The sequence below is a fragment of the Myxine glutinosa genome, chromosome 11, assembly GCF_964187855.1.
Source record: "Myxine glutinosa chromosome 11, kmMyxGlut1.1, whole genome shotgun sequence".
NCBI lineage: Eukaryota > Metazoa > Chordata > Myxini > Myxiniformes > Myxinidae > Myxine > Myxine glutinosa.
In genome coordinates, this window is record NC_136271.1 from 122099944 (window position 1) to 122125586 (window position 25643).

The following is a 25643-nucleotide window of genomic DNA, read 5'->3' on the forward strand; positions in this document are numbered from 1 at the left end:
CATGCCCGTACTATATCTATATCTAAAATTATATCCCCCCCCCTCTATTTACATGAAATGGTTTGGTCCAAAGCGAACGGCTTGCGAGTACGGTGACAATCCCCCCCCCCCCCTCTATTTACATGAAATGGTTTGGTCCAAAGCGAACGGCTTGCGGAGTTTGGTAAAGAAATCGCCATAGCATGCACAAACGCGCAGGAAAGCGAAAGAATCGCAAATTAGTTTTAATTAGTTTTAAAACATCGTTTAACGCCAACATAGCGGCAACATAGTTTGCCAACGTGAAATAAATGAATACGCTCTCAAATGTGCCGTCCGAGGCAGAGTCTGTTCGCCACGTTCGGCACACGTGATAGCTCGCTGCTCTCCGATTGGTTGAATCGTTTTTTGGACATAGTTCCGTAACTACTTCTCCGATTAATTTCAAACCTTGAAAAGGCACATCCTCGGGTCCCCAGCAATATACCTGGCAAGTTTCAAGTATATCGGACCGGTAGTTGTCGAGAAACAGCGGTCACAGACAAACATACAAACATACACACAGAGATTACTGGAATTATAGATAGATTATTAGTCTTGGTGTCCATGGTGTTCCACTTTTTGGAAAAAAGATACATTTGTTTTCATTATGAGGCAGAATTTGAAATTTTACAAACATTTTTGTAAGTCTACATAAAAGTCTTGAATTTAAAGGACTCCTAATTTAAACACTGTGAAAGTAGGGTTAGTGCAAGTTGACAAATCAATGAACTGTGCAATCAACAATTTTGTTTCATTACAGAACTGATATCTATATTATACCATCTATCTTCTAGCTATACGTATAAACAATCCGCTCGTATATACAATCTCCCAATCTCTCTATCTCAATCTCTCGCTCACACACTCTCTCTCTCTCACTCTGGTCTATTCACAGCCACATCTTTTTAAAGTTACAAACACCAAACTCGGGGTACAAATACAACTTTGTTGTGGTGGTAACATAGGCTATGTGGCCACAGCCTCACACAAGGGCGTGAGGGGCCAGCAGAAGCATAAATTCTCGAAGTAAATGTGTACCGTGTAGCGCCACCTGGTGGTGGTGGCAGAGGATACAAAAAATCCCTTTTCTACCTGGGCAACGCTTAAGTTAAAAGTACTCTTCACATGGGTAAATTTGTCCTTCCTCCCCTCCCCCATCCAATCCTCTCCCCCTTCCTTCCCTCCTCTCCCCTCCTCCCCTACTCCCTTTTTCTACCTGGATAATGCTTAGGTTAAAACACTCTTCGCATGGGTAAATTTCCTTTTCTACCTGGGCAATACTTAGGTTAAAGCACTCTTTGTATGGGTAGATTTCCTTTTCTACCTGGGCAACACTTAGGTTAAAGCACTCTTCACACGGGTAAATTTGGCCTTCCTCCCCTCCCCCAATCACATCCTCTCCCCCTTTCCTCACACCCCCTCACCTCCTCCCTTCCAATTCCTTGTGGGAGAAGTTAATACCATTTAAATTAAAGTTAATTAATTAATTCAAGTTAGTTGATTGGAGAAGTTAATTGAAGTAATTCATTCGATGAAGAGGCTGTTAAATGTATGTATGAGAGAGGGTTCAATGCCAGAGGATTGTGGGACAGGGTTAATTGTGCCAATATGGAAGGGGAAGGGCGATTTTCAAGACCTTGGGAAGTACAAGGGCGTTGCGCTCAGAAGTCATGCCATGAAGGTGCTGCAAAAGGATTTTGGACGGAAGGATAAGGAAGAGTGTGGAGATCGGAGAAGAGCAGCAGTGGTTTCGAAAGGGTAGGAGAATGACGGATGGGATGTTCGTGCTGAGATAGCTGGTGGAGAAGAGGTTGGAGGTGCAAGGTGAAATGGCATTGGGATTTGTGGACCAGGAGAAGGCCTAGGACATTATGACACTGTCCCGAGAGAGATGGTGATGGCGACACTTAGATGGATGGGAGTGCTGGAAGCAGAAATTAAGCTGTTGGAAGGGATGTACAAGGGAAAGAAGGGAAGAGTTTTGGTTGGTCCTAGGATACCTGAGGAGTTCAGTGTGAACATTGGTTTGAGGTTTGGAAGTGCTCGATAATGGAGCTGGTAAGCAGGAAGGTGAACATGAGGCGTAGTATGGGGAGGATGTTGTATGCGGACAATCTGGCTGTTGTAATGGAGAGTAGGTGGGAGTGGAAGGAGGCGTTTGGAAGGCATGGGCTGAAGAAGAGTATGGAGAAGACTGAGGTGATGTGAGTTGGGCAGCAGAGAAAAGAAATTAACACGAAGTTAGAGGAGAAGGAGATCAGACAGGGAAATCACATTGTGAATGAGCATCACTGACGGAAATTTGATGGAGGATTTAAGGTAATCCACCTAACAACAGATGGTGCTGACTTAGATGTGTGATCTGTAATGTGTCATATGCAAGAATAAGAATCTCGCACATAAATACTATCGTTTATTTATGCAATACTACGATAGTTTACATCGAAATTAAGGTGAAAATAACTACAATAATTGAAGAGAAGATGTACAAATAAAAGAAAACCAAAACATTAAGCTGTGTTTACAAGATCGGTTAAAATGTGCTGGGACGCTGAATCGAAGGACTTACCCAAAACTGGACAATGGTCCCGATAAAAAGAGCCTCCTTTGGCATCCTGGATACATTTCAGGTCTGACTGTGGATGGGAAGGGGGGCAGGAGGGGTTAACATTAATTTTATTATTATTTCAATTTTTTTTATACAAAGTCAAGGCTCGTGAAAGAACACTGAACAGATACAGTAGTGGCCAAAATTATTGCACCCTTGCACTTTTTTCAAATGACTCACAATTTTCTCGAAAAATAAGTTGAAATTGACAATCCACAATTCCTTATTTCACTGTTAATATTACACAACCTTTGTTTTTGATTCGGAACTTAATATATCCTTTTAAATCAGAAAATCTCACTATAATTCACCAAATGTCTGTCCGTCCGTCCGTCTGTCTGTTTGTTCGAAGGTACCGTACAAACTGCTGAACCGATCGCAAATATATTTTGGGTGGATAATCCTGGGATCTCCAGGAGTAAAATAGGCTATTTAGTTTTCCCAATTTCAGCTTTAGTCTCCAGCATTCGCAGGTTTGGACTCACGCATAACATTCGCGTTCGCATAACGTTCATTGTTCTCATTGTGACGATGTTGTTTTCCTGGGTGCGCGCACAAACGGCTGCACCGATCGCTGCACAGCTGCACCTGCCACGATCAGGACACGGGTTGAATCCATGCTTGAGAGAGTTCTAACCCATTTCAACTGAAGGAAACACATATCGGGAGTACATACGACATAGCGATTGTGAACACGATTATCGATCACGATTCACGATCATCACGATCATAGTGTATCAATCACTGTGGGACATTTGGTGAATTATAGTAAGATACTGTTTAGATTTTGATGATTTGCGTGTGATATGATTTAACGGATGTTTATCTTAATCGTTTAAAATAAAAAAAAGCCTTCAATTTCTGAAATTTAACTTTTCATTTGGGCTTCCCAATTGAAGCCCTGCCCGTAGGGCGGGTACCGTTGCTAACATTCGCGTTCGCATAACGTTCATTGTGACGATGTTGTTTTCCCGGGTGCCACACAAACGGCTGCACCGATCGCTGCACAGCTGCACCGATCGAACTCGGTGACCTCGGACAATGACCTTTCATAAGGACACGGGTTGTTAGAGGACACGGGAGTACATACAACATCGGGAGTACTAACTGCACGCATCTTCAGTATCAAGCTTAAATCTGTCATGGCGGATCTGAAGAGCGGAATGCTTGGAGAAGTGGTGGGCTACTTCGGCATGAAGGAGGATCAGAAACGTGGACTCCCACACTGCCACATCCTGCTGATACTTGCTCCCGCATGATGTTATTTTCCCGGGTGCCGCACAAATGGCCGCACCGATCGAGAGTTAACGGATGTTTATATAAATCGTTTAAAAGAAAAAAAGCCTTCAATTTCTGATATTTAGCCTTTTCATTTGGGCCTCCCAATTGAAGCCTCGCCCATAAGGTGGGTACCGTTGCTGGTAAAGAGAAATGGCATTGACAAAATTATTGACACCCAAGACTTAATATTTGGTAGCACAGCCTTTGGACAAAATAACTGCAGTCAAGCGCTTCCTATTACCATGAATGAGCTTCCTACACCTCCCGACTGGCAATTTGGCCCACTCTTCTTGTGCTAACTGATCCAGTTCTCCCAGATTTGAAGGGTGCCTTCTCCCAACTGCTGTTTTCAGATCTCCCCACGGGTGTTCAATGGGATTTAGATCTGGACTCATTGCTGGCCACATCAGAACAGTCTAGCATTTTGTCATAAACCATTCCTCGGTGCTTTTTGAAGTGTCTTTGGAGTCATTGTCCTGCTGCAAGACCCATGACCTTCGACGGAGACCCAGCTTTCTAACACTGGGTTGAGCATTGCGCTCCAAAATGCCTTGGTAATCTCCTGATTTCATGATGCCATTCACACTTTCAAGGCACCCAGTGCCAGAGGCAGCACAGCAACCCCAAAACATCACAAAACGTCACAGGTGAGTTCAATTCCAAGTAAAGGACAATCACCTGCTTTAAATCGAAATATTTCCAACAACTTCTAAAAGGTACCAATAATATTGTCTGGGCCATTTTAGGATTTCTGTGTGGAATAAGCTAAGATTTAGTCGGTTTTTTCCAGCTTTTTTGTTTTGTTCCACTTCAAACCAAAGAAATACATTTGTGGATACCAAAATATTTTTTAATGTCAACAATTTTCTGGAAGAAATGGTGCATTATTTGAAAAAAATGCAAGGCTGCCAATATCTTTGGCCACGACTGTAGGACATAACAGAACATGAGGAACAACAGAGAGAGGGGAAAACACCGACAACAGGGTTGAGAAAAGGGGGAAACACCAACAAAAGGGTTGAGAGAAGGGGAAAACACCAACAAAAGGGTTGAGAGAAAGGGGGAACACCAACAACAGGGTTGAGAGAATGGGAAACACCAACAAAAGGGTTGAGAGAAGGGGGAAACACCAACAAAAGGGTTGAGAGAAGGGGGAAACACCAACAAAAGGGTTGAGAGAAGGGGGAAACACCAAAAAAAAAGGGTTGAGAGAAGGGGGGAACACCAACAACAGGGTTGAGAGAAGGGGAAAACACCAACAAAAGGGTTGAGAGAAGGGGGGAACACCAACAACAGGGTTGAGAGAAGGGGGAAACACCAACAACAGGGTTGAGAGAAAGGGGGGAACACCAACAACAGGGTTGAGAAAGGCGGGAAACACCAACAACAGGGTTGAGAGAGGCGGGAAACATCAACAACATGTTTGAGAGAGGGGGGAAACACCAAAAACAGGGTTGAGAGAAGGGGGAAACACCAACAACAGGGTTGAGAGAAGGGGGAAACACCAACAACAGGGTTGAGAGAAGGGGGAAACACCAACAAAAGGGTTGAGAGAGGCGGGAAACACCAACAACAGGGTTGAGAGAGGCGGGAAACATCAACAACATGTTTGAGAGAGGGGGAAAACACCAACAACATGTTTGAGAGGGGGGGGAAACATCAACAACATGTTTGAGAGAGGCTGGAAACACCAACAACAGGGTTGAGAGAGGCGGGAAACATCAACAACATGTTTGAGAGAGGGGGGAAACACCAACAACATGTTTGAGAGAGGGGGGAAACACCAACAACATGTTTGAGAGAGGGGGGAAACACCAACAACAGGGTTGAGAGAGGCGGGAAACATCAACAACATGTTTGAGAGAGGGGGGAAACACCAACAACAGGGTTGAGAGAGGCGGGAAACATCAACATGTTTGAGAGAGGGGGGAAACACCCAACAACAGGGTTGAGAGGTGGAAAACACCAACAACATGCTTGAGAGAGGGGGGGACACCAACAACAAGGTTGAGAGAAGGGGGTGACACCAACAACAAGGTTGAGAGAATGGGGATACACCAACAACAGGGTTGAGAGAAGGGGGTGACACCAACAACAAGGTTGAGAGAATGGGGATACACCAACAACAGGGTTGAGAGAGGCGGGAAACATCAACAACATATTTGAGAGAGGGGGGAAACACCCAACAACAGGGTTGAGAGAGGCGGGAAACACCAACAACAGGGTTGAGAGAAGGGGGAAACACCAACAACAGGGTTGAGAGAAGGGGGAAACACCAACAACAGGGTTGAGAGAGGTGGGAAACATCAACAACATATTTGAGAGAGGGGAGAAACACCCAACAACAGGGTTGAGAGAGGCGGGAAACACCAACAACAGGGTTGAGAGAAGGGGGAAACACCAACAACAGGGTTGAGAGAAGGGGGAAACACCAACAACAGGGTTGAGAGAAGGGGGAAACACCAACAACAGGGTTGAGAGAGGCGGGAAACACCAACAACAGGGTTCAGAGAGGCGGGAAACATCAACAACATGTTTGAGAGAGGGGGGAAACACCCAACAACAGGGTTGAGAGAGGTGGGAAACACCAACAACATGTTTGAGAGAGGGGGGAAACACCCAACAACAGGGTTGAGAGGTGGAAAACACCAACAACATGCTTGAGAGAGGGGGGGACACCAACAACAAGGTTGAGAGAAGGGGGTGACACCAACAACAAGGTTCAGAGAATGGGGATACACCAAGAACAGGGTTGAGAGAAGGGGGGAAACACCAACAACAGGGTTGAGAGAGGGGAGAAACACCAACAAGGTTGAGAGAGGGGGGAAACACCCAACAAGGTTGAGAGAGGGGGGAAACACCCAACAACAGGGTTGAGAGAAGGGGGAGACACCAACAACAGGGTTGAGAGAGGCGGGAAACACCAACATGGTTGAGAGAGGGGAAAAACACCAACAACAAGGTTGAGAGAAGGGGGCGACACCAGCAACAAGGTTGAGAGAGGGGGGGAAACACCAACAACAAGGTTGAGAGAAGGGGGGAACACCAACAACAAGGTTGAGAGAGGGGAGACACCAACAACAAGGTGGAGAGAAGGGGGCGACACCAACAACAAGGTTGAGAGAATGGGGATACACCAACAACAAGGTTGAGAGAAGGGGGGAAACACCAACAACAGGGTTGAGAGAGGGGAGAAACACCAACAACAGGGTTGAGAGAGGGGAGAAACACCAACAACAGGGTTGAGAGAAGGGGGGGAACAACAGCAGGGCTGAGAAAAGGGGGGGGGGGGACACCGACGACAGGGATGTGAGAGGGGAGGAAACACCAACAACAGGGTTGAGAAAAGGGGGGGGGGAAACATTGTTGAGAGAAAGTGGGGGGGGGGGGGGAGGACACCAACAACAGGGTTGAGAGAGGGGGAAACACAAACAATAGGATTGAGAGAGGGGGAAACACAAACAATAGGGTTGAGAGAGGGGGAAACACAAACAATAGGGTTGAGAGAGGGAGAAACACCAACAATAGGGTGGAAGGACGAAATATAAGACTCGGACAAACAATCAATGGGTGTGGAGGCAAAATAGCCCAGCGGCTAAGTCGAAAAATATGGCAGTATATTTCACTTTGTGGAGAAATTATGAAACTTTGCACACAGGTTGGGGACCCCAGTAGGAACATTTTTCGATTAGGACCCAACTCAGCATAGGCCAAAGGTCAACAACTTTGTCAAATTTCTTAAATCCTCAATTTTCATCTGATTGACTTGAAATTTGAAGAGCATTTACATATCAGGTCACTGAATACAACTACCAATTATTTTTGAGGTCACCATAGGCCAAAAGGTCAACATAGGCCAAATTTCTAAAGTAGTGTTGGACAGAATACACCGTCGTCACGGTAGTGCAACTTAATGGTCCAAATAATGAATACACACAGAGTCTGATTAGTGAATACACACATTAGAATCCGATATACTCCAGAGGCATGGTCAATGTCCGTGATCGTCTCCTATAAGCCAAAGCCACTGAGACCAGAAACATTAGAAAAGCAAAATACACTTTACGTTAAACTATAACATACTGTTTTGCAATAATCGTGTCACCTCCAACTTTATAAATACACTTTTAAGGAAATGGGTTCCAGAAGAATTGTAATTGTCTCATGCAATAACAAATAAATTTTTAATAAGATGTGCCAGTTCAGGTTGAAGAAATAAATAACAATATAAAGTGAAAATAGTGCCAGGAGAGCGAATCGACAGTGATTCGGTTCACTTTTTAGTAGTCCTGCAGGGGTGCAATGTATGTCTGGATGTACCTGGAAAATAATAAATGAAATGAAAAAAATATATAATACAGTCACGTGAAAAAGTAAGTACACCCCATGTAAAGTTTTGACTCTTTCAACATATTTCAACATACAGCTATTTGATCTTCATTTCAACAATATTGTTGCGGATATGAGGACTGTATTTTTTTGATTGTGTTGTATTGTGGTAAATTGGTGATGAATATTGTTTATTCTGCGCCTCCTGCCTCCGGAGCTGTGTAAAGGTCAAAGGGCGTCCCATAATTAGTCCATAAAGCATCCACACCACAGCCAATCATAGAATACCCGCTGTTCAGTAGTTATATCTTATTATGTGTTTTAGGGTAAGGCTGTGTCTCCCATTAATTGAAATACTCCATTGCACCAGTGAAAGAAATAGATTCCCTTCATTCCCACTCCCAAAACTTCCATTCCCCCTTTTCGTCAATTGCCATTCGCATTGCCAACCAACAATTGCCGCCATTGGCCACGAGGCAGGGTTGGGGAAGAAAGGCGGGTCCCCACCTCGTCATAGAGGGGAGGAGTGAGTCAGCCCCACTCAACCAACCACGAACAAGGGGTTGGACTTGGAGAGGGTGTGGAGAGAAACATCGAGGAGGTTCGCGAAGGTTGAGGGGCGGGGCCTATATAACCCACGGCAGGGCGTTTCCCAAAAGAGATGAGCCTTTACAGAGAGACGAGAGGGAGTCCAAGCGGTTGAGTCCAAGAGAGGCGCTTTGAGTTGAGTCCGAGAGAAGTCCAGAGTTGAGCTGCAGCTCGAGCCACCGAAACTGCATTTACTGCAGCTCGAGCCACCGAAACTGCATTTACTGCAGCTCGAGCCACCGAAACTGCATTTACTGCAGCTGGAGCCACCGAAACTGCAGCCACAGCAGCGTGAGGCCTGGACGGCAGTTTGGAGCAGGGCCGCGAAGGAGCGGCGGCTGCCCAACGAGTCGATCGGTTGCAGGACCAGTTGGACCTCCCTATCCCGCCAGCCATCCATCTCCCGCCAGTCCTATCATCATTCCCCGCGTGAGTCTGTCCTTGTTTGTTCTGTCCCTGGGTTAATTAAGACTGTAGGTAAGCTAGCGTTGCACTGTGTATCTAATATCTTCTGTAAATAAACGTGACTGCTTTCTTCCTGCTTATATGTGTAAATAATAAATCCAATTACTCTTCTGTACGTCTTCTTCCTCTTTGTATTCGGTCGCTTTAGAGTTTTCCATATTGAGCAGCTGCGGTGCGATACGGCCAACGTTTGGGTGGAATCGGGTTCTAGTCGGGGAATAACTGTTCGGTCGCGGTAATACCACCGCTCGGTAAAATAACATCCTTTAACCGCGTCCGTAACAATATTATAATAATAATAATAATAATGCATTTATTTTATATAGCGCTTTTCAGGTAGCCCAAAGACGCTTTGACAGAGTGCAAAACATAATGCATAGCAAAACATAAAAACAATTGCAAAAAAAGAAGAATCAATAGGGAAATATTCAAAGCACAAAGGAGGGAGAAGGAGAGGAGATAGTCAGGGGTTAGATGCTGTGGGTTAAATGTTGAATGCAGTGTTGAACAGGTGGGTCTTGAGTGATGTTTTGAATGTGGTGAGTGAGGAGGAGTCTCTGATGGTGTGAGGTAGTGAGTTCCAGAGGGTGGGAGCAGCGATGGAGAAGGCCCTGTCCCCCCAGGATCTAAATTTGGTCTGGATGGGGGGGGGGGGGTCAGGAGGTTGGTACCAGCAGTGCGGAGGTTGCGGGTGGGAGTGTGTCTGGAGAGGAGGTCAGCCAGGTAGGATGGGGCCAGGTTATGGAGGGCTTTGTAGGTCAAGAGGAGGATTTTGTACTGGATTCTCTGGGAGATGGGGAGCCAGTGAAGCTTGTAAAGGACGGGGGTGATGTGGTCACGGGTCCGGGAATGGGTGAGTGGACGGGCAGCGGAGTTCTGAATGTATTGGAGTTTATTGGTGATTGTTGAGGGTGAACCATAAAGGAGGCTTTTGCAGTAGTCCAGACGGGAAGTGATGAAGGCGTGGATGAGGGTTTCTGCAGCCACGGAGGAGAGGGATGGACGGAGACGGGCGATGTTTTTCAGGTGAAAGAAGGCTGTCTTTGTGATCTGTTTAGTGTATTTGTCGAAGGAGAGGGTTTGGTCAAAGATGATGCCAAGATTCCGGATGTGAGGGGAGGTGGATACTGGGATACCATCGATGTTGAGGGCAAAGTTATGGGTGGATTTTATGAGCGTTTTTGGGCCAATGATGATTATTTCAGATTTATCACAGTTAAGTTTGAGGAAGTTGATTTGAAGCCAGGATTTTATTTCAGTGATGCAGTTTGTCAGGATAGAGTGGGTGGCGGTGGAGATGGACTTGGTGGAGATGAAAAGCTGGATGTCATCGGCGAAGCAGTGGAATTGGAGACCATGACGGCGGATTAAGTGACCGAGGGGGGACAGGTAAAGGATGAAGAGGAGGGGGCCAAGAACTGAACCTTGGGGGACACCTTGGGGGAGGGGAGTAGTGGGGGATTTGCAGTTATTGATGGAGATGAACTGGCATCTGTCAGAGAGGTATGATTTAATCCAAGAGAGGGCAGTGCCGGTAATGTTAAAGGTGGTTTCAAGTCGGGTGAGGAGGATGGTGTGATCGATGGTGTCAAAGGCGGCGCTGAGGTCGAGGAGGATGAGAATGTTGAGGTTGCCAGCGTCAGAGGAGAGGAGAAGGTCGTTGGTGATTTTGAGGAGAGCAGTTTCAGTACTGTGGTTGGAGCGGAATTCCGGATTGGAATGTTTCATACAGGTTATTGGCAGAGAGGTGATGTTTGAGTTGAGTGGCTACAGCGCGTTCCAAAACCTTTGACAGAAAGGGTAGGTTGGAGATGGGTCTGAAGTTGTTTAGGGTGTCAGGGTTTAGTCCAGGTTTTTTCAGAATGGGGGTAACAGCAGCAATTTTGAGGGATGGTGGGACGATGCCTGTAGACAGGGAGGAGTTTATTGTTGCAATGATAAGTGGAGAGAGAGCAGGAAGGGAGGCCTTGACAAAGCTGGAGGGGATGGGGTCAAGAGTGCAGGTGGCAGTTTTCATTCCCATGAGGAGTTCAGAGAGGTCAGTAGGGGAGACTGGGGAGAATTGAGACAGGGGATGGCAGGATAAGGGGGGGCAGGTGGTTTGAGGGGGAGCGGGTGCGGCGGTGGTCAAGCTGTTGTAGATGTTTTCAATTTTGCGTTGGAAGAATGAAAGGAAGGAGATGCAGTTGTCTATTGTGAATGACTGGGTGGTGGTGTTCAGGGGGCTGAGGAGTTTGTTTATTGTGGAGAAGAGTGCTTTTGGGTTTCCGGAGCCAGAGTGGATAATTTGAGAGTAGTAGGCGGAGCGGGCGCAGGAGAGGGCATCTTTATAGTGTTGTAGGTGGTCCTTGTAGGCCTGGGAGTGAACTGTGAGACCTGTTTTATTGCGGAGTCTTTCAAGTTGGCGAGCACGAGTTTTCATCAGGCGGAGTTCAGGGGTAAACCAGGGAGAAGAATGGGTGAAAGAAACTGTTTTGGTTTTTATCGGCGCAAGTTGGTCAAGGCAGGAGGAGAGAGTGTGGTTGTAGTAGTCAGTGAGGTCAGAAGGGGTGTGGAGGTCAACGAAGGGAGAAGTGGACATTTTTTCAGAGAGGGTGGATGAGAATGAGGTAGGTGAAAGAGCGTTTAGCTTACGGAAGTTGATAGTGCGATAATGCCTTGGTGCTGGGGTGGGGATGTTGATGGTCAGAGTGATGGCTAGGTGGTCAGAGAGAGTGAGGTCGGAGCCAGAGAGATGGTGCAAAATTAATCCAGTAGAGCAGACAAGGTCCAAAATGTGACCACGGTTATGGGTAGGAAAGTTGACATGTTGAGTGAGGTTAAAGCAGGTGAGTAAATCAGTGAAGTCAGTGGTTATCGTGGAGTCAGTGGAGTCCATGTGGATATTGAAATCACCAAGGAGGAGGATTGAGGGGGAGAGGGAACATAGCTGGGTCAGAAAGTAGGAGAAGTCAGACAGGAATGATGGGTGTGGTTTGGGAGGGCGGTAGACAACAGCCATGACTGACTGTGTGTGACCGGAGAGTTTAAAAGCCAGGTCTTCAAATTATGGAGCAGATGCGATGGAGATGAGGCTGGTCCTGATGTCTTGTCGGTGAATAACGACAATTCCACCACCTCGGCCCTCCGAGCGTGGTTTATTGATGTAAGAATATCCATTGGGTGTGGTGAGGTTGAGTGCGAAGTAGTCCAGAGGTTGTTGCCAGGTTTTTTTTCCAAGAGAAAGTCCAGTTTATTTTCCAGGATGTAGTCGTTCAGGATGAGGCATTTGTTGTTGAGGGACCGGGTATTGAACAGGGTGAGCTTGATGTTGTTTTGTACGGCGGGTATGAATTCAGGTGATTTGGCCAGGGTTCGCAGACAGGAGGTGCGATTGTGTGCGTTGTTGTGACTAGGTGCGTTGGGACGATGAGTGGGAGTGCGCTGAGCCGATCAGAGGACGGGGATAGAGTGACCTGATTGTAAATAAACAAACTTACGACCGGAGCCACGGTGAATGTACCTGGGTCGACGCAGGAGTCCATTTGATTTGATTGCAGAGATGCATGATGGGGTGGAGCGGGTATTAAGCAGGAGAAGCCTTGCGGCAGAGTACCGCAGAGCCATGCCAGCAGGAGCGAAGGGACGAGCACGAGGCCAAGGTTGAGGAGGCGAAACAATCGTCACAACCCACGGGAGTGGGCCCGAGGAAACAGCGAAGGAGCCGAGCAGGTGAAGCCAGGAGCAGAGCCGGGACCATGCAGAGGGCAGACAGGAGCGAAGAGACGAGCACGAGGCCAAGGTTGAGGAGGCAAAGTGGCAAATGCAGCGGCAAACGACCGCCGCCGCTAATCAAGATCACGGCGGCAAACCGCCATCACCGCCGCTGCAAACAATGGGCACAACCCACGAGAGCGGGCCAGAGGAAACAGCGAAGGAGCCGAGCAGGTGAAGCCAGGAGCAGCAGAGCAGAGCCAGGACCATGCAGACGGCAGACTCAATGGCCAAAAATCCGCCACGACCACCAGAAAAGCAAGATAAGGACAATGGTCCAGTCAGAGAAGCGGCGAGCAAGTGACGCCAGCGTCCTCTCACGACCGGACCGGGATATTGATAGATAAAGGTGATATAAAATAACAATTATCATGAAACATTTACATTTTGTAGCCCATTGTATAATTTAAATAAACATAAATGCAAATTTCGCATGTGGAAAAAGTAAGTACACCCTTGGCTCTAATAGGTGGTATTGCCCCCTTTGGCAGAAACAACCTCAAGTAGGCGTTTCTTATAACTGTCTACCAGTCTCTGACATCGACTGGGAGAAATTTTTGCCCACTCCTCCATGCAGAATTCTTTCAGCTGTGCGATGTTCGAGGGGTTTCTTGCATGCACAGCTCGTTTAAAAAAGCCCCACAACATCTCGATGGGATTTAGATCCGGGCTTTGACTTGGCCATTCCAGAACCCTCCATTTCTTTCTTTTCAGCCATTCCTTGGTGGATTTACTGGTATGTTTAGGGTCATTGTCATGTTGCAAGGTCCACCTTCGGTTGAGCTTCAACTTTCTGACAGATGGCCTCACATTATCCTCAAGGACCCTCTGGTACAATGACGAATTCATCGTGGATTCTATGATGGTGAGCTGCCCAGGCCCTGATGCAGCAAAGCTGCCCCAAACCATAATATTTCCACCACCATGCTTTACAGTTGGTATCAGGTTCTTGAGGTCAAATGCTGTCTTTGGTTTTCGCCAAACATGTCTTCTGGTACTGTGGCCAAATAGCTCTACCTTTGACTCATCTGTCCAGAGCACATTGTTCCAGAAGTGCTGGTTTTTGCCGAGGTGTTCATTGGCAAACGTTAGTCTTGCCCTGATGTTCTTTCTGGACAGCAAAGGTTTCCTCCTGGCACACCTCCCATGTAGATCAAATTTGTGCAGCCTCTTTCTAATGGTAGACTAGTGCACTTTGACATCAACAGTGGCAAGAGTTACCTGTAGGTCCGGTAATGACATTCTGGGGTTCTTAGACTTCTTTCAGCATTTTGCGGTCTGCTCTCGGGCTGAACTTGCTGGGGCGGCCTGGTCTGAACAAGTTGGCAGTTGTTTAGAATCTTTTCCACTTGCAGATGATCTTTCGGACAGTCGAATGATTGATTTCAAATTGTTTGGAGATCTTTTTATATCCTTTCCCAGACTCGTAGGCATCTATAACCTTCTTTCTGAAGGCCTCAGAGAGCTCTTTTGATCTAGGCATGGTGACGCTACACACTTCAACAACAAAGAGCAAACCAAACTAAATGTCTGAGGTGTAAATAAGACAGGTTCCTCCAATATCCTATCCAACAATGTTCTAATCATTTGCACCTGAGCTGGTGCACCTGATTCTAATTTTAGGTATTTGAAGTAGTGATAAATGTGGGGGTGTACTTACTTTTTCCACATGCGAAATTTGCATTTATATTTATTTAAATTATACAATGGACAACAAAATGTAAATGTTTCATGATATTTGTTATATTATATCACCTTTATCTATCAATATTGTTGAAATGAAGATCAAATAGCTGTATGTTGAAATATGTTGAAAAAGTCAAAACTTTACATGGGGTGTACTTACTTTGCCACGTGACTGTAAATATATGCATCGAAACAGTAACAATAATGGAGAATAAAGATTAAAACAAGATTTAAAAAATTTTTTTAATTGAAGCTATGCATTTGTAATGGAATAAGCAGGAAATAAAGCTAAACAAAAATACTCGTAATATATAATAAATACCCTGAGTGGGCTGACGGTTATTTCTTGAGGTTGTAGTTATGACCTCTGCTGATTTTTGGGGAACCCTTTGGGAGCCCCCCTCCCCCCCCACCCCCCGATCCAAAATCGAACAATCTCGATTAGAATGACTATCGGGTTTCAGAGCAATCGATTGGTAAATATGGGAAGAGTATGGATCCAAAGTTTCATGGGGTAACCCCCCCCCCCCCCTCTCCTCTCTAGGAGCCCCCATGATCCGAAATAAAAAATTCCAAGTATGAGCGATTGTGCGGGCCACTGTGTTGTATTCATGTGTCAAGTTTCAGAACAATCCGCCAAGTGATAAGGTAGGAGTAGCAATAATAGCAAAAGGTTAACGGACGGAAGACCAGACGGATGGATGGACAGACATCCAAACATCATGACCCATTTTATAGGTTAATTTCTTCGAGAATCGAGATGCGATGACCGAATTATAAGCAAAGTTATGGAATCCATCATTACAACCAACGTCAAGTCTTTCCTCGTTGCAAAAACATTCCATCCCAGGCAATCAACTCTGGACATGCTGCTGATTCTCTCTCAGCAATGGCTGGAAGCTCTAAATCTCAATCAAGAGCATCTCCTTGGACATTTGTCAGGCATTCAACACAGTCTGGCATCCTACTTTGATTGCATAGCCCTCTGCCTGTGGCATTCAAGGCCGCCTTCATTCCTGGATTTCTTAGTTCCACTACTCACGCAGTCAACATGTTGCTATCAATGAACCGCACTGCCCCCAGCCCCCACGACAAGGTCTTTGTCCGTAGATCACATCTATCTCGCCTTGATTCTGTGGTACCCTAAAGCTTGGCCTCAAAATTCAAACAGCATTGGAATATGCAGCAGTGATGCCGAAAAACACAAATAGGTCGGTGGCACCTCTGGATTTTTTTTAATTGAATTGCCTCCTCTGTTCTAGCTCCTCAACTGTCCAACCTTCCCTGACTACTCTTGAATGTATTTCCTGTAACCCGCTCCTTGTTTAACTTCCAAAATCCAGGTTTACTGCCCACCTCAATCAAGATATTGGGCAACGAGAATGGCACTCGGTAGAGGGCATACCTCGGTCTGACTGAACAGTTTACGTTTTGTATCCACCGATAGGCCGGAGTTGCATCTGGAACTTAACCAAAATCTGATCAGCTTGTTATTGTCACCTACCCAACTCATCCACCAAGTTTTGTCATAATCCATGAACGGCTTTTTAAAATATGTTGTTTTGGGGCCCATCTCTCAATTATGAAGAACTAGGGCATGCCCGTACTATATATATATCTAAAATTATATCCCCCCCCTCTATTTACATGAAATGGTTTGGTCCAAAGCGAACGGCTTGCGAGTACGGTGACAATCCCCCCCCTCTATTTACATGGAATGGTTTGGTCCAAAGCGAACGGCTTGCGAGTACGGTGACAATCCCCCCCCCCCTCTATTTACATGAAATGGTTTGGTCCAAAGCGAACGGCTTGCGAGTACGGTGACAATCCCCCCCCCCCTCTATTTACATGAAATGGTTTGGTCCAAAGCGAACGGCTTGCGGAGTTTGGTAAAGAAATCGCCATAGCTCGGTAACTACTTGTCCGATTAATATGAAACCTTGAAAAGGCACATCCTCGGGTCCCCAGCAATATACCTGGCAAGTTTAAAGTATATCGGACCCGTGGTTGTCGAGAAACAGCGGTCACAGACAAACATACAAACATACAAACATACAAACATACAAACATACAAACATACACACAGAGATTACTGGAATTATAGATAGATAACTTAAAAGTAAAAAACAAACTCTCGTATCCGGATCCGGATCTTCACCAAAATCTAATCAATTCGTCCATGTCAAGCACCCAACATGTCGACCAAGGTTCGTCCGAATCCATCCATAGCTTTTTGAGATATCCTGCTCATACATAGACAGCCAGATAGACAAACAGACAGGGGTGAAAATATAACCTCCGTCCACCTTCGGTGGCAGAGGTAATTAGACTTGTTAAAAAACCCTAGAGCCACCAACTGGTGGTAATTCGACAAGACGGTATAATCAGCAATCCAAAAAATACCTACTGAAGTGCACCGCACAAGCAACTTAATGATCGGATAAATACTTCCAAATGGGTTCAATAAACTGCACAAGAGAAGCAGTGGACATGATGCGGCAAGTTTTTACTCACCCCCAAGAAAGATGCACACACGATAACAAATATGACACGAGAATATTTTATCATTCGATTAAGCATATCATGATTCACCCACCCCTCTCCGCGCACCAACCTACCATTCCTTCAAAGCCAACGCGGTAGAGGTTTTTGGCCCCATTGTCCCACAACACGTAGGCGGCACTACGAGGACTGGCTGCACTCCAATCCTGGATCTCCGTCGCCTGATGGAAGAAGCCGTGAATCACAGGTAAAAAGGACTCTCACCAGAAATATAACTCAATATATTTTGATGCTGCAAATGTAAAGTAAAAACGAATTCGTCCAAGCTGCGTGACACCACCCATTAGCATTTAACAGAAAACAGGCACATCACACATTGTACATCTTCATTCCATAACTTTTAAATACAATATAATGCTTTCTGTTATTACAAGAGGCCTGGCAGGATGGAAAAAGCCGTGTGTTTATACACACTCACATATAAGCAGTCTTGTCTGGGTTTGAATCTCAACCCAACTAGAAACTCTCATATTGCCGTTTAGTATGTAGGGTGTGGTATCAATATGTGTTGTCCCTCGGATGGACGTTAAACTGGATTCCACATCTGCCATTATTAGTTGGTGGACATTAAAGATCTCACGGTCTCCTTCACGAACAGTACACGAGATAACGCCGGCACCATGAACAAATGACAAATTCCTGCTTGAAACTAAAGGGGATTGCGCCTCCAGCATCAGTGGTACAGCTGCGCCCCCAGCAAATGATGTTACCCAGTCATGTGCTGCATATGAATGATCGTTTTTTTAAAGGCCATTTTCCCCGCTATAGCGGGGATTGGCCTTGCGGGCCCCATGACAATCATGGTTCCCTGTTTTTGAGGCAATGTTTTTATGGCCGGATGCCCTTCCTGACGCCAACCCTTGGTCGCTTCTTACGATGCGCAGGGATACGGTGTACCTATTCTAAATCGGGGTACACACCGTGATCATTCATCCCAGCAAGCTGGTACTCAATTTGCCGACCTCAGAAGGATGACAGGCTGAGTCAACCCTAACCGCTAAGCCAACACCAGGCTACGGATAAGGATATAAATAAATATAAGGCTGCATATGAAAGGATAAAAAGAAAAAGAAGGAGGAGGAGGAGGGATTTGTGCATCTCATTTACGAGTTGGCTCCACAGATGGGATGCAAGGAAGAGTAAAAGCTCTGGAATAGTTTGGAGGGTTTGGTATGAGGTTTTCCATAGAGAGGGGGTATTTTGAGGCAATTTGAATGGGAAACATCTTCAAATCAGCGGTTGTGAAGGAATACATGGTGAGTAAGGCTGTGGAACGAAAAATAAATTGGGGGGGGGGGGGGGTTGGGAAGATGGTGACAGTTTTATCTATTTCGAGGCCTCCAGAAAACTCAGGTTATTGTAACTGGGAAGAACAAGATAATCTTACAAATGCAACCTGACATGAGCAAAAGGTCAGATGTAGGACTGTGCATTACAAGGCAATTCCAGGTGAGGCAGTAATTGGTTATTAGTGTTAGATTGGAAAATAAGGTGATAAAGACAAGGAGACATCAGAAAAAGAAGAGTCAGGACAACATCAGGGTATGGAAGTTACAGGGTTCCAATGCAGTCAAGGAGGAGGATGAAAGGGCTTCGATAAGTCAAACTACAGGAGAATGGAGGAGTGGAAGAACATGAAGGCCTTGTTGATAACAGCAGGAAAGGTAATTGGTAAAATTAAAGACGTGACACAAAAGGGAGGAAACAACAGTGGTGGTGGAACTCAGAGGTTCAGCAGGCAATTAGACAGAATACAATCCATAAAGCAATCACACGGTAACAGATGAGATAGAAAGAGATGGAACCGGTATAGGTTTTCAGCAGAATAGACAGTGAAAGTACCACACACAGCCTGAGAACGAAGAAGAAAGTTAGGATGGCAGTAAGGTAAGGGTCTTTCACTCAGACAGCAGTTAGTGCATGGAATCACCTCACTGGAAAGGTAATGGCAGCAGAAAGAGTAAATCATACTAAAATACGCAATTTGGTGTCTGTCTCTGTCTGTCTGACCGCGATACATTTGGTCGTTACTTAACCAATCTCAACCAAAATTGACGGGAGGACTACGGGGGTCACATGATGGAGGTTGTCGCAAATTCATTTCCCCCCTTGCCTTTGGCGAAATCCATGTTAAGGTGTGTGGATAGCTTATCATGACATTATTCCAAAGCCGCATCTAATACCAAAAGTAACTAGAAAGCATCTGAAAATGCAAAGCCCATCCACATCCGCTTTGTATTCAGACTTCTTCCATATGCTAAACATGATGAAAACAGCTTTAAAATATATGTAAAACCATTGACGATTTCAGGCGATCTTAACCTTTTGATCAAAAACAATATGCTTCTGTGACCAAATATGCAAACCTTACTCAAATTTCAAGCCAATCGGAAGAAAATTGCCGATTTTATGCAACCTTGACATTTGACCTTTTGATTTAAAAAAAAACAATCGCCGTCTAGCTTTTGATTGGTGCACAAATTCAGTGATTCAATATGAAAACTCTTATTGCATGAAAACTGATGATTTCATGTGAAGATGACCTCTTGACAAAATTATTCATTTGTCTTCTCCATTTACTCAAAATAGAAAAAGAGAAAAAATAGAAAATTTCCCCATAATAAGAGCCTGGTGTTGGCTTAGCAGTTAGGGTGCCGGCTTGGGATCCTAGGATCCTGTGTTCGAATCCCGATCGATCGCTGAATTAACGCCAGAGTGGTTGACTCAGCCTGTCATCCTTCCGAAGTCGGCAAATTGAGTACCAGTTCACTGGTAATTCCCTGTGCGTTGCAAGAGGCAACGAACAGGGTTGGCGGCAGGAAGGGCATCCGGCCATAAAACATTGCTTCAAAAAGGGGACCAAGATGCCCAAAATAGGCCAACCCCTGCTCTGTGGGGAAAAATGGCCTCTAAAGGTGGTTCATTTTCTCATAATAAGGCTTGTTGAAAATTTGATGACAAAAGCTCAAACGGTAAAAAAAAGTTACGGCCCGGACAGACACGGAGACGCATAAACAGAAGTGATTGCAAAACCCCGTCTGCCGCTGTGCAGGGGACGGACTAGCTAGAACGGCGCCCGGTAGAGTGCATACCTCAGCTCGGCTGAACAGTTTACGTTGCTGTACCCCACTGATAGGCCGGATCTGGACCCGGACCTGAACCAAAATCGAATTGGCATGTACTTGTCTTCTAACCAACTCATCCACCCAGTTTTATCATAACTCGTCCACAACGTTTACAAATATCATGCTATATATCGTTTTTGGTCCCATCTCTCAATGGTGAAGAATCACTTTAAATTTTTTTTTAAAGATCCAGATCTTCATCAAAATCAATCAATTCTTCCTTGTCATACACCCAACCTGTCTAAAATGTTTAGTCTGAATCCATCCATAACTTTTGAATATATCGGTTTTAGCCCTATCACTCAATGGTGAAGAATCACTTTTTAAAATTTGAGTACCTGGATCCAGATCCGGATCCGGTCTAATTATTTTGTCATTATCACACACCCAACATCTCCACCAAATTTCGGTATTGTCCATCCACAACTATTTGAGATGTCCTGTTCCCAGACAGACAGACAGATAAACAAACAGATAGACAGGGATGAAAACATATTCGGTGGCAGAGGTAAAAACGCCATCTTCAGCGTCATTTTACATTGTGGTGGCATTTTCCCCAAGGTCGCTTCCAATAACAAAATTAACAAGAAAGAGCAATCAGAGATTGCAGAACCTCACTTGGACTTTTGTGGTGTATCTTGTGTGGGAAACAAATGGAAGGATGTACTGAATGTAAAGCTTGAAAGGTCTGAAAAGGGTCAAAAGGGTCGACATGATTGAAAGTATCTAAAGGGTCTTAAAAGGTCGAAGTGGTCTTAAGGGTGTAATTTAAGGTCTAAAGGGTGTAATTTAAGATATAAAGGGTCAGAATTGCCTGAAGGGATCTAAAGGGTCTTAAAAACGTTGAAAAGGGTCTAAAGATCAAATAGGTCTACCGGGTATTACAAGGTCTAAAAGGTGTGTAGGTCTAAACTAAAGGGAAGAAAGGAGTCCAAGGGTTTTCGGGGTTCTAATGGGTCTTTTCCTTTCCTCTTTTCCTTTTCGTTCATTCCTCTGAAGTTTTTCCCACTTTCAGTTCTACCTTGCTCTCCATTAGACTTGCTCATGTAAAGAAAAGAAAAAACCTCATATCGAATCAAATCACCTTTCCCCTCCGACAACTCCCTCCATCCTGGTCCTCCCATTGCCAGTCCACACCACGCACCACACGGGCACCCACAAAGATTCCCCGACTCGTAATCTTCTTCGACTTACGACGTGACTCCAGCAGCACTCTGCACAGGGTAAATGAGTTGAAATAGTATATTTAAAAACAGAATAATGTGAAGGAGGCATAATAATAATAATAATAATAATAATAATAATAATAATAATAATAATAATCATAAAATTCTAACTAAAATAACAAATAGGTTCATTTTAAACCAAGGGAAACACACAAAATCAATTCTTCCCATCTGTGCTCCAAAAGGATATTTCCATATCCACACCAAATCAGAAAAGCCTGATATTGGATTAACGCTTAACATGGCTTGCTTGAGAACTTAGGGTCCTGAGATTGAGTCCCTGTCATGCCGTTAAATTAACACCAGGTAGGTCGACTAAACCTGTCATCCTTCTGAGGTCGGCAAAATCAGTACCAGACTGGTAGTGGGGGGTGGAGAGGGCTTGCATCAGAGGCAGCCGCTCCCCCAGAAAATGATGCAACCAGCAGCCACAGGCTGCACATGAAGCACCACCAAAACAGAATACAGCCTTACAATTAATTGATCGATAGCCTGATGGCATTTGTGTGGATCATTTTTTACAATAATAAGAAGGGTAAAAGCAGAAGAGGTGCACATGAGAGGGTGCACATCCAATTTCATCAACAAAATCCCTCGAGTCTTTAACTTTTAATTTTACTTAAACAACAAATTTCATCGAAAGCCTTTTCTTGCAAATTTTGCATGAGGGAATTTTGCCACTCAAAAGGTACAAGGAAAGGAAAGGCCAACCTACGTTACAACATCGTCGTAAGGTGCATTAGTAAGCACCAAAGCAATTACACATCGGTGCAGGCAAACAAGAAGAAATAAAAGAACCTCAGTTTAAAGAGAAAAGCTAATCCAAAGCTATGAGTGCGTGCACACCTCTCGCTTCCTGGAGTGGCAATGCGATAGAAGCGGTGCCTCAGCTGGTGTTTGTCACCGTGATAGCAAGCCGTGCAGAGGTCATAGTTTGTGCATTCCGCGCACTTCCAACGCACGCCAATAATGGGTTGGGCACGACAGGTGTCGCACATGGTCCCTTCATGCTTTATGCCTGCGAGACACACGAAGCATCAACCCAAGTCGTAGCACAATAGATGTGAGAGTTAGGTGGACGCAAGTAAAATAAAATAAAAAGCTGTTTTTTAAAAAAGTTCGCTCTGCTCTTCAGCAGGTAATGGCATTATGGTCACATCAAGGTGGTTTAAGGTTAAAACTTCTGCAAAACGCTCTTTTTAAATATCCATCTCCCCTGCACCACGTGACACATGTAGAGTCGTGGATGAATATAAAGAGCGATACCAACCAAAACCTTACAAATAAAGCCAGTGCGAATGACACCGACAAAGATAGAAAATGACAAAGGAAATCATCACGGACAGAGGGGGGATCAGGAGGGGGGATCAGGAGGGGTCGCTGGTCGAGAGGGGGGATCAGGAGGGGTCGCTGGTCGAGAGGGGGGATCAGGAGGGGTCGCTGGTCGAGAGGGGGGATCAGGAGGGGTCGCTGGTCGAGAGGGGGGATCAGGAGGGGTCGCTGGTCGAGAGGGGGGATCAGGAGACAGGAGGGGTCGCTGGTCGAGAGGGGGGATCAGGAGGGGTCGCTGCCTCGGGGCCCGAGCTTCTCCTGTAATTTTTTTAAAACAGTACAGTGAAACCCTCATCGGCTCATCCTCATTTCCTCATCGTTACATTGAAAGACAGAAGCTGCTTTTGCTTTCCTTGCCAGATTTCTTGCCAGAAACAAAACAACATTTACCACTGTTAATGGTACAGTTTCAAACTTTACAGAAAATGGTTATTAACCAGAAATATGCGTTACAAAGAAATTGGTTTGTATCCTCTTGGTCCAAAAAAAATTATTAACCATCTTCACACGTATTTTTTTTTCCTAATCTTATGGAGAAATAGTGTTCAACAGTCAAGGGTGCGAATTCACTTGATTGGTCCAAACGTCCCGCTTTTTCCTTTATTTCCGATCATACGGCTAGGCTACATAAAAGTGACCATTTGTTTTTAAAACGTTTTTTTTTTTTCATTCAAGAAAGTTCCTTAAAATTTATAAAAGAGAGAAAGGGTGAGGTGGTGGCCCTGAGATTGTTTGCCTCGAGCCCCGTGCTGGCTCTCGACGCGCCTGATCACGGAACATAAGTGGTAAAAAAAAAGACTCGAATTTGAGGAGTTTTTGGCTGCCATGCAAGAGAGACTACTACTGCCACTACTCTTCAAGACCTTAGTAAGGCCTTACCTATAATACAGATTCATCTTGTGGCACCTCTGATTCAACTATGATGCAGAGAAAGTAGAGGATCAAGGAGGGTAACAACGCAGGTCCACGATGTCAGGGATCTCCCGTATCAACAAAGACTAAAACTCCTCAACATGCACTTGCTATTCTACCAATGAAGAAGAAGAAGGGACATTATAATGGTTCATATGATCATATCTTGGAATTATGAACAATAGACCCAAACCATTTTTTCAACCCAAACCAGAAAATAGACCATGTAGATGTGATGTTGAACAAAAGTATCAGAGTTTGGTGTTTCCCCTCTGACGGTTGCCCATGTTAAGTGAGGAAAACAAGTTGAGCTATGGCAAGACAAAAGTGTGTCGGCTTCAAGATGCCGTATCTAATAAAGTGGCAAAAGTTCTGGATGTGGGACCTCATAAACTGTCAAAGCCAGTACCACAGACCAACCACTACATGCTGCAATTGTGTTGACATGGACAGAACTTGTCTCTATTCAAAGAAAAGATGCAAATATCAAAGCAAAAGCAAGTGCAGTTGCTAACCACATGTGGTGTACCACAGAGCTGGACTATTGCAAAAACTATCATGGAGTTCAATGGCAGTGAATACAAAGTGAAGGAGGCAAGGAAACTCAAGAAGAAACAAATGGAGCTACAGGGGGAAACAGGGGGAGGTTAACACACGGTCACAGTTAATGAATGAATGATCGTTTTAAGGCCATTTTTCCCCGCTAGGGTGGGGGTTAGCCTTGCGGGCCCCATGACAGTCATGGTTCCCTGTTTTGAGGCAATGTTTTTATGGCCGGATGCCCTTCCTGACGCCAACCCTTGGTCACGCTCTTACGATGCGCAGGGATACGGTGTACCTATTCTAAATCGGGGTACACACCGTGATCATTCATCCCAGCAAGCTGGTACTCAATTTGCCGACCTCGGAAGGATGACAGGCTGAGTCAACCCCCCTGGCGTTAATTCAGCGATCGACCAGGATTCGAACCCAGGATCCTAGGATCCCAAGCCGGCACCCTAACCGCTAAGCCAACACCAGGCTACGATGCAGAGAGAGCAGTTTCACCAAATAATAAACACCAGTTAATACACCGGAAAATAATACACTGTACATTCAAAGTACACCGACCCCATGCCAAATAAATAAATAAATAACTAACATATCCTCCAGTGCGCAACATTACCGGGGCGCCTTCTGTGCCCAGCCTTGCCGCAGTTCAGCACATGGGGATGGAATTGGGAGAGAACATTGTACAATAATTGATTAGATTAATTGTGTACTTAAAAAAAAATTAATGAAAATGGTAAAGTAATTAATTTCTGCATCAATTGGCTAATAGCATACCTAAACCACCACCGTTTCATATGAATCTGTAACGTTTTGAAAATTAATTAAGCAAGTAATCAAAAAAAAATTAATCGATTAATTGATTAATCAATAAATGAAAAAACACCCTTTACAGCCAAATCACTTGGTTGCTATAGTGTCCAAATATCAGCTTCCTTGCTCAAAAGGTGCCTGAGATATTGCTCAGATGAGAAAGAAAATAAATAAGTACTTAATAAATCGATAATAATTAAGTAATTAATCAATTAATTGATTACTCAAAAAATAAAAAATATATCGTTTTTGCCAAAGCACGTGCTCACTATTGTGCCCAAATTTCAGCTTCATAGTTCAAAGGATGGCTGAGATATTGCTCAGATGAGAAAGAAAATAAATAAGTACTTAATAAATCGATAATAATTAAGTAATTAATCAATTAATTGATTA

General features: G+C 44.8%; 1 protein-coding gene across 1 annotated transcript in view; it reads right to left on the reverse strand.

Annotated features, from left to right (window-relative positions):
* Positions 1 to 25643, reverse strand: part of MIB1 (MIB E3 ubiquitin protein ligase 1) — a 172240-nt gene that overhangs the window by 138656 nt on the left and 7941 nt on the right. Inside the window, exons 2-5 of the mRNA XM_068131137.2 lie at positions 22491 to 22662; positions 21503 to 21632; positions 17350 to 17454; positions 2591 to 2657 (exon numbers count right to left, since the gene is read on the reverse strand). Coding sequence (XP_067987238.2) covers positions 2591 to 2657; positions 17350 to 17454; positions 21503 to 21632; positions 22491 to 22662 — 474 coding nt within the window. The remainder of the gene's footprint in view (positions 1 to 2590; positions 2658 to 17349; positions 17455 to 21502; positions 21633 to 22490; positions 22663 to 25643) is intronic.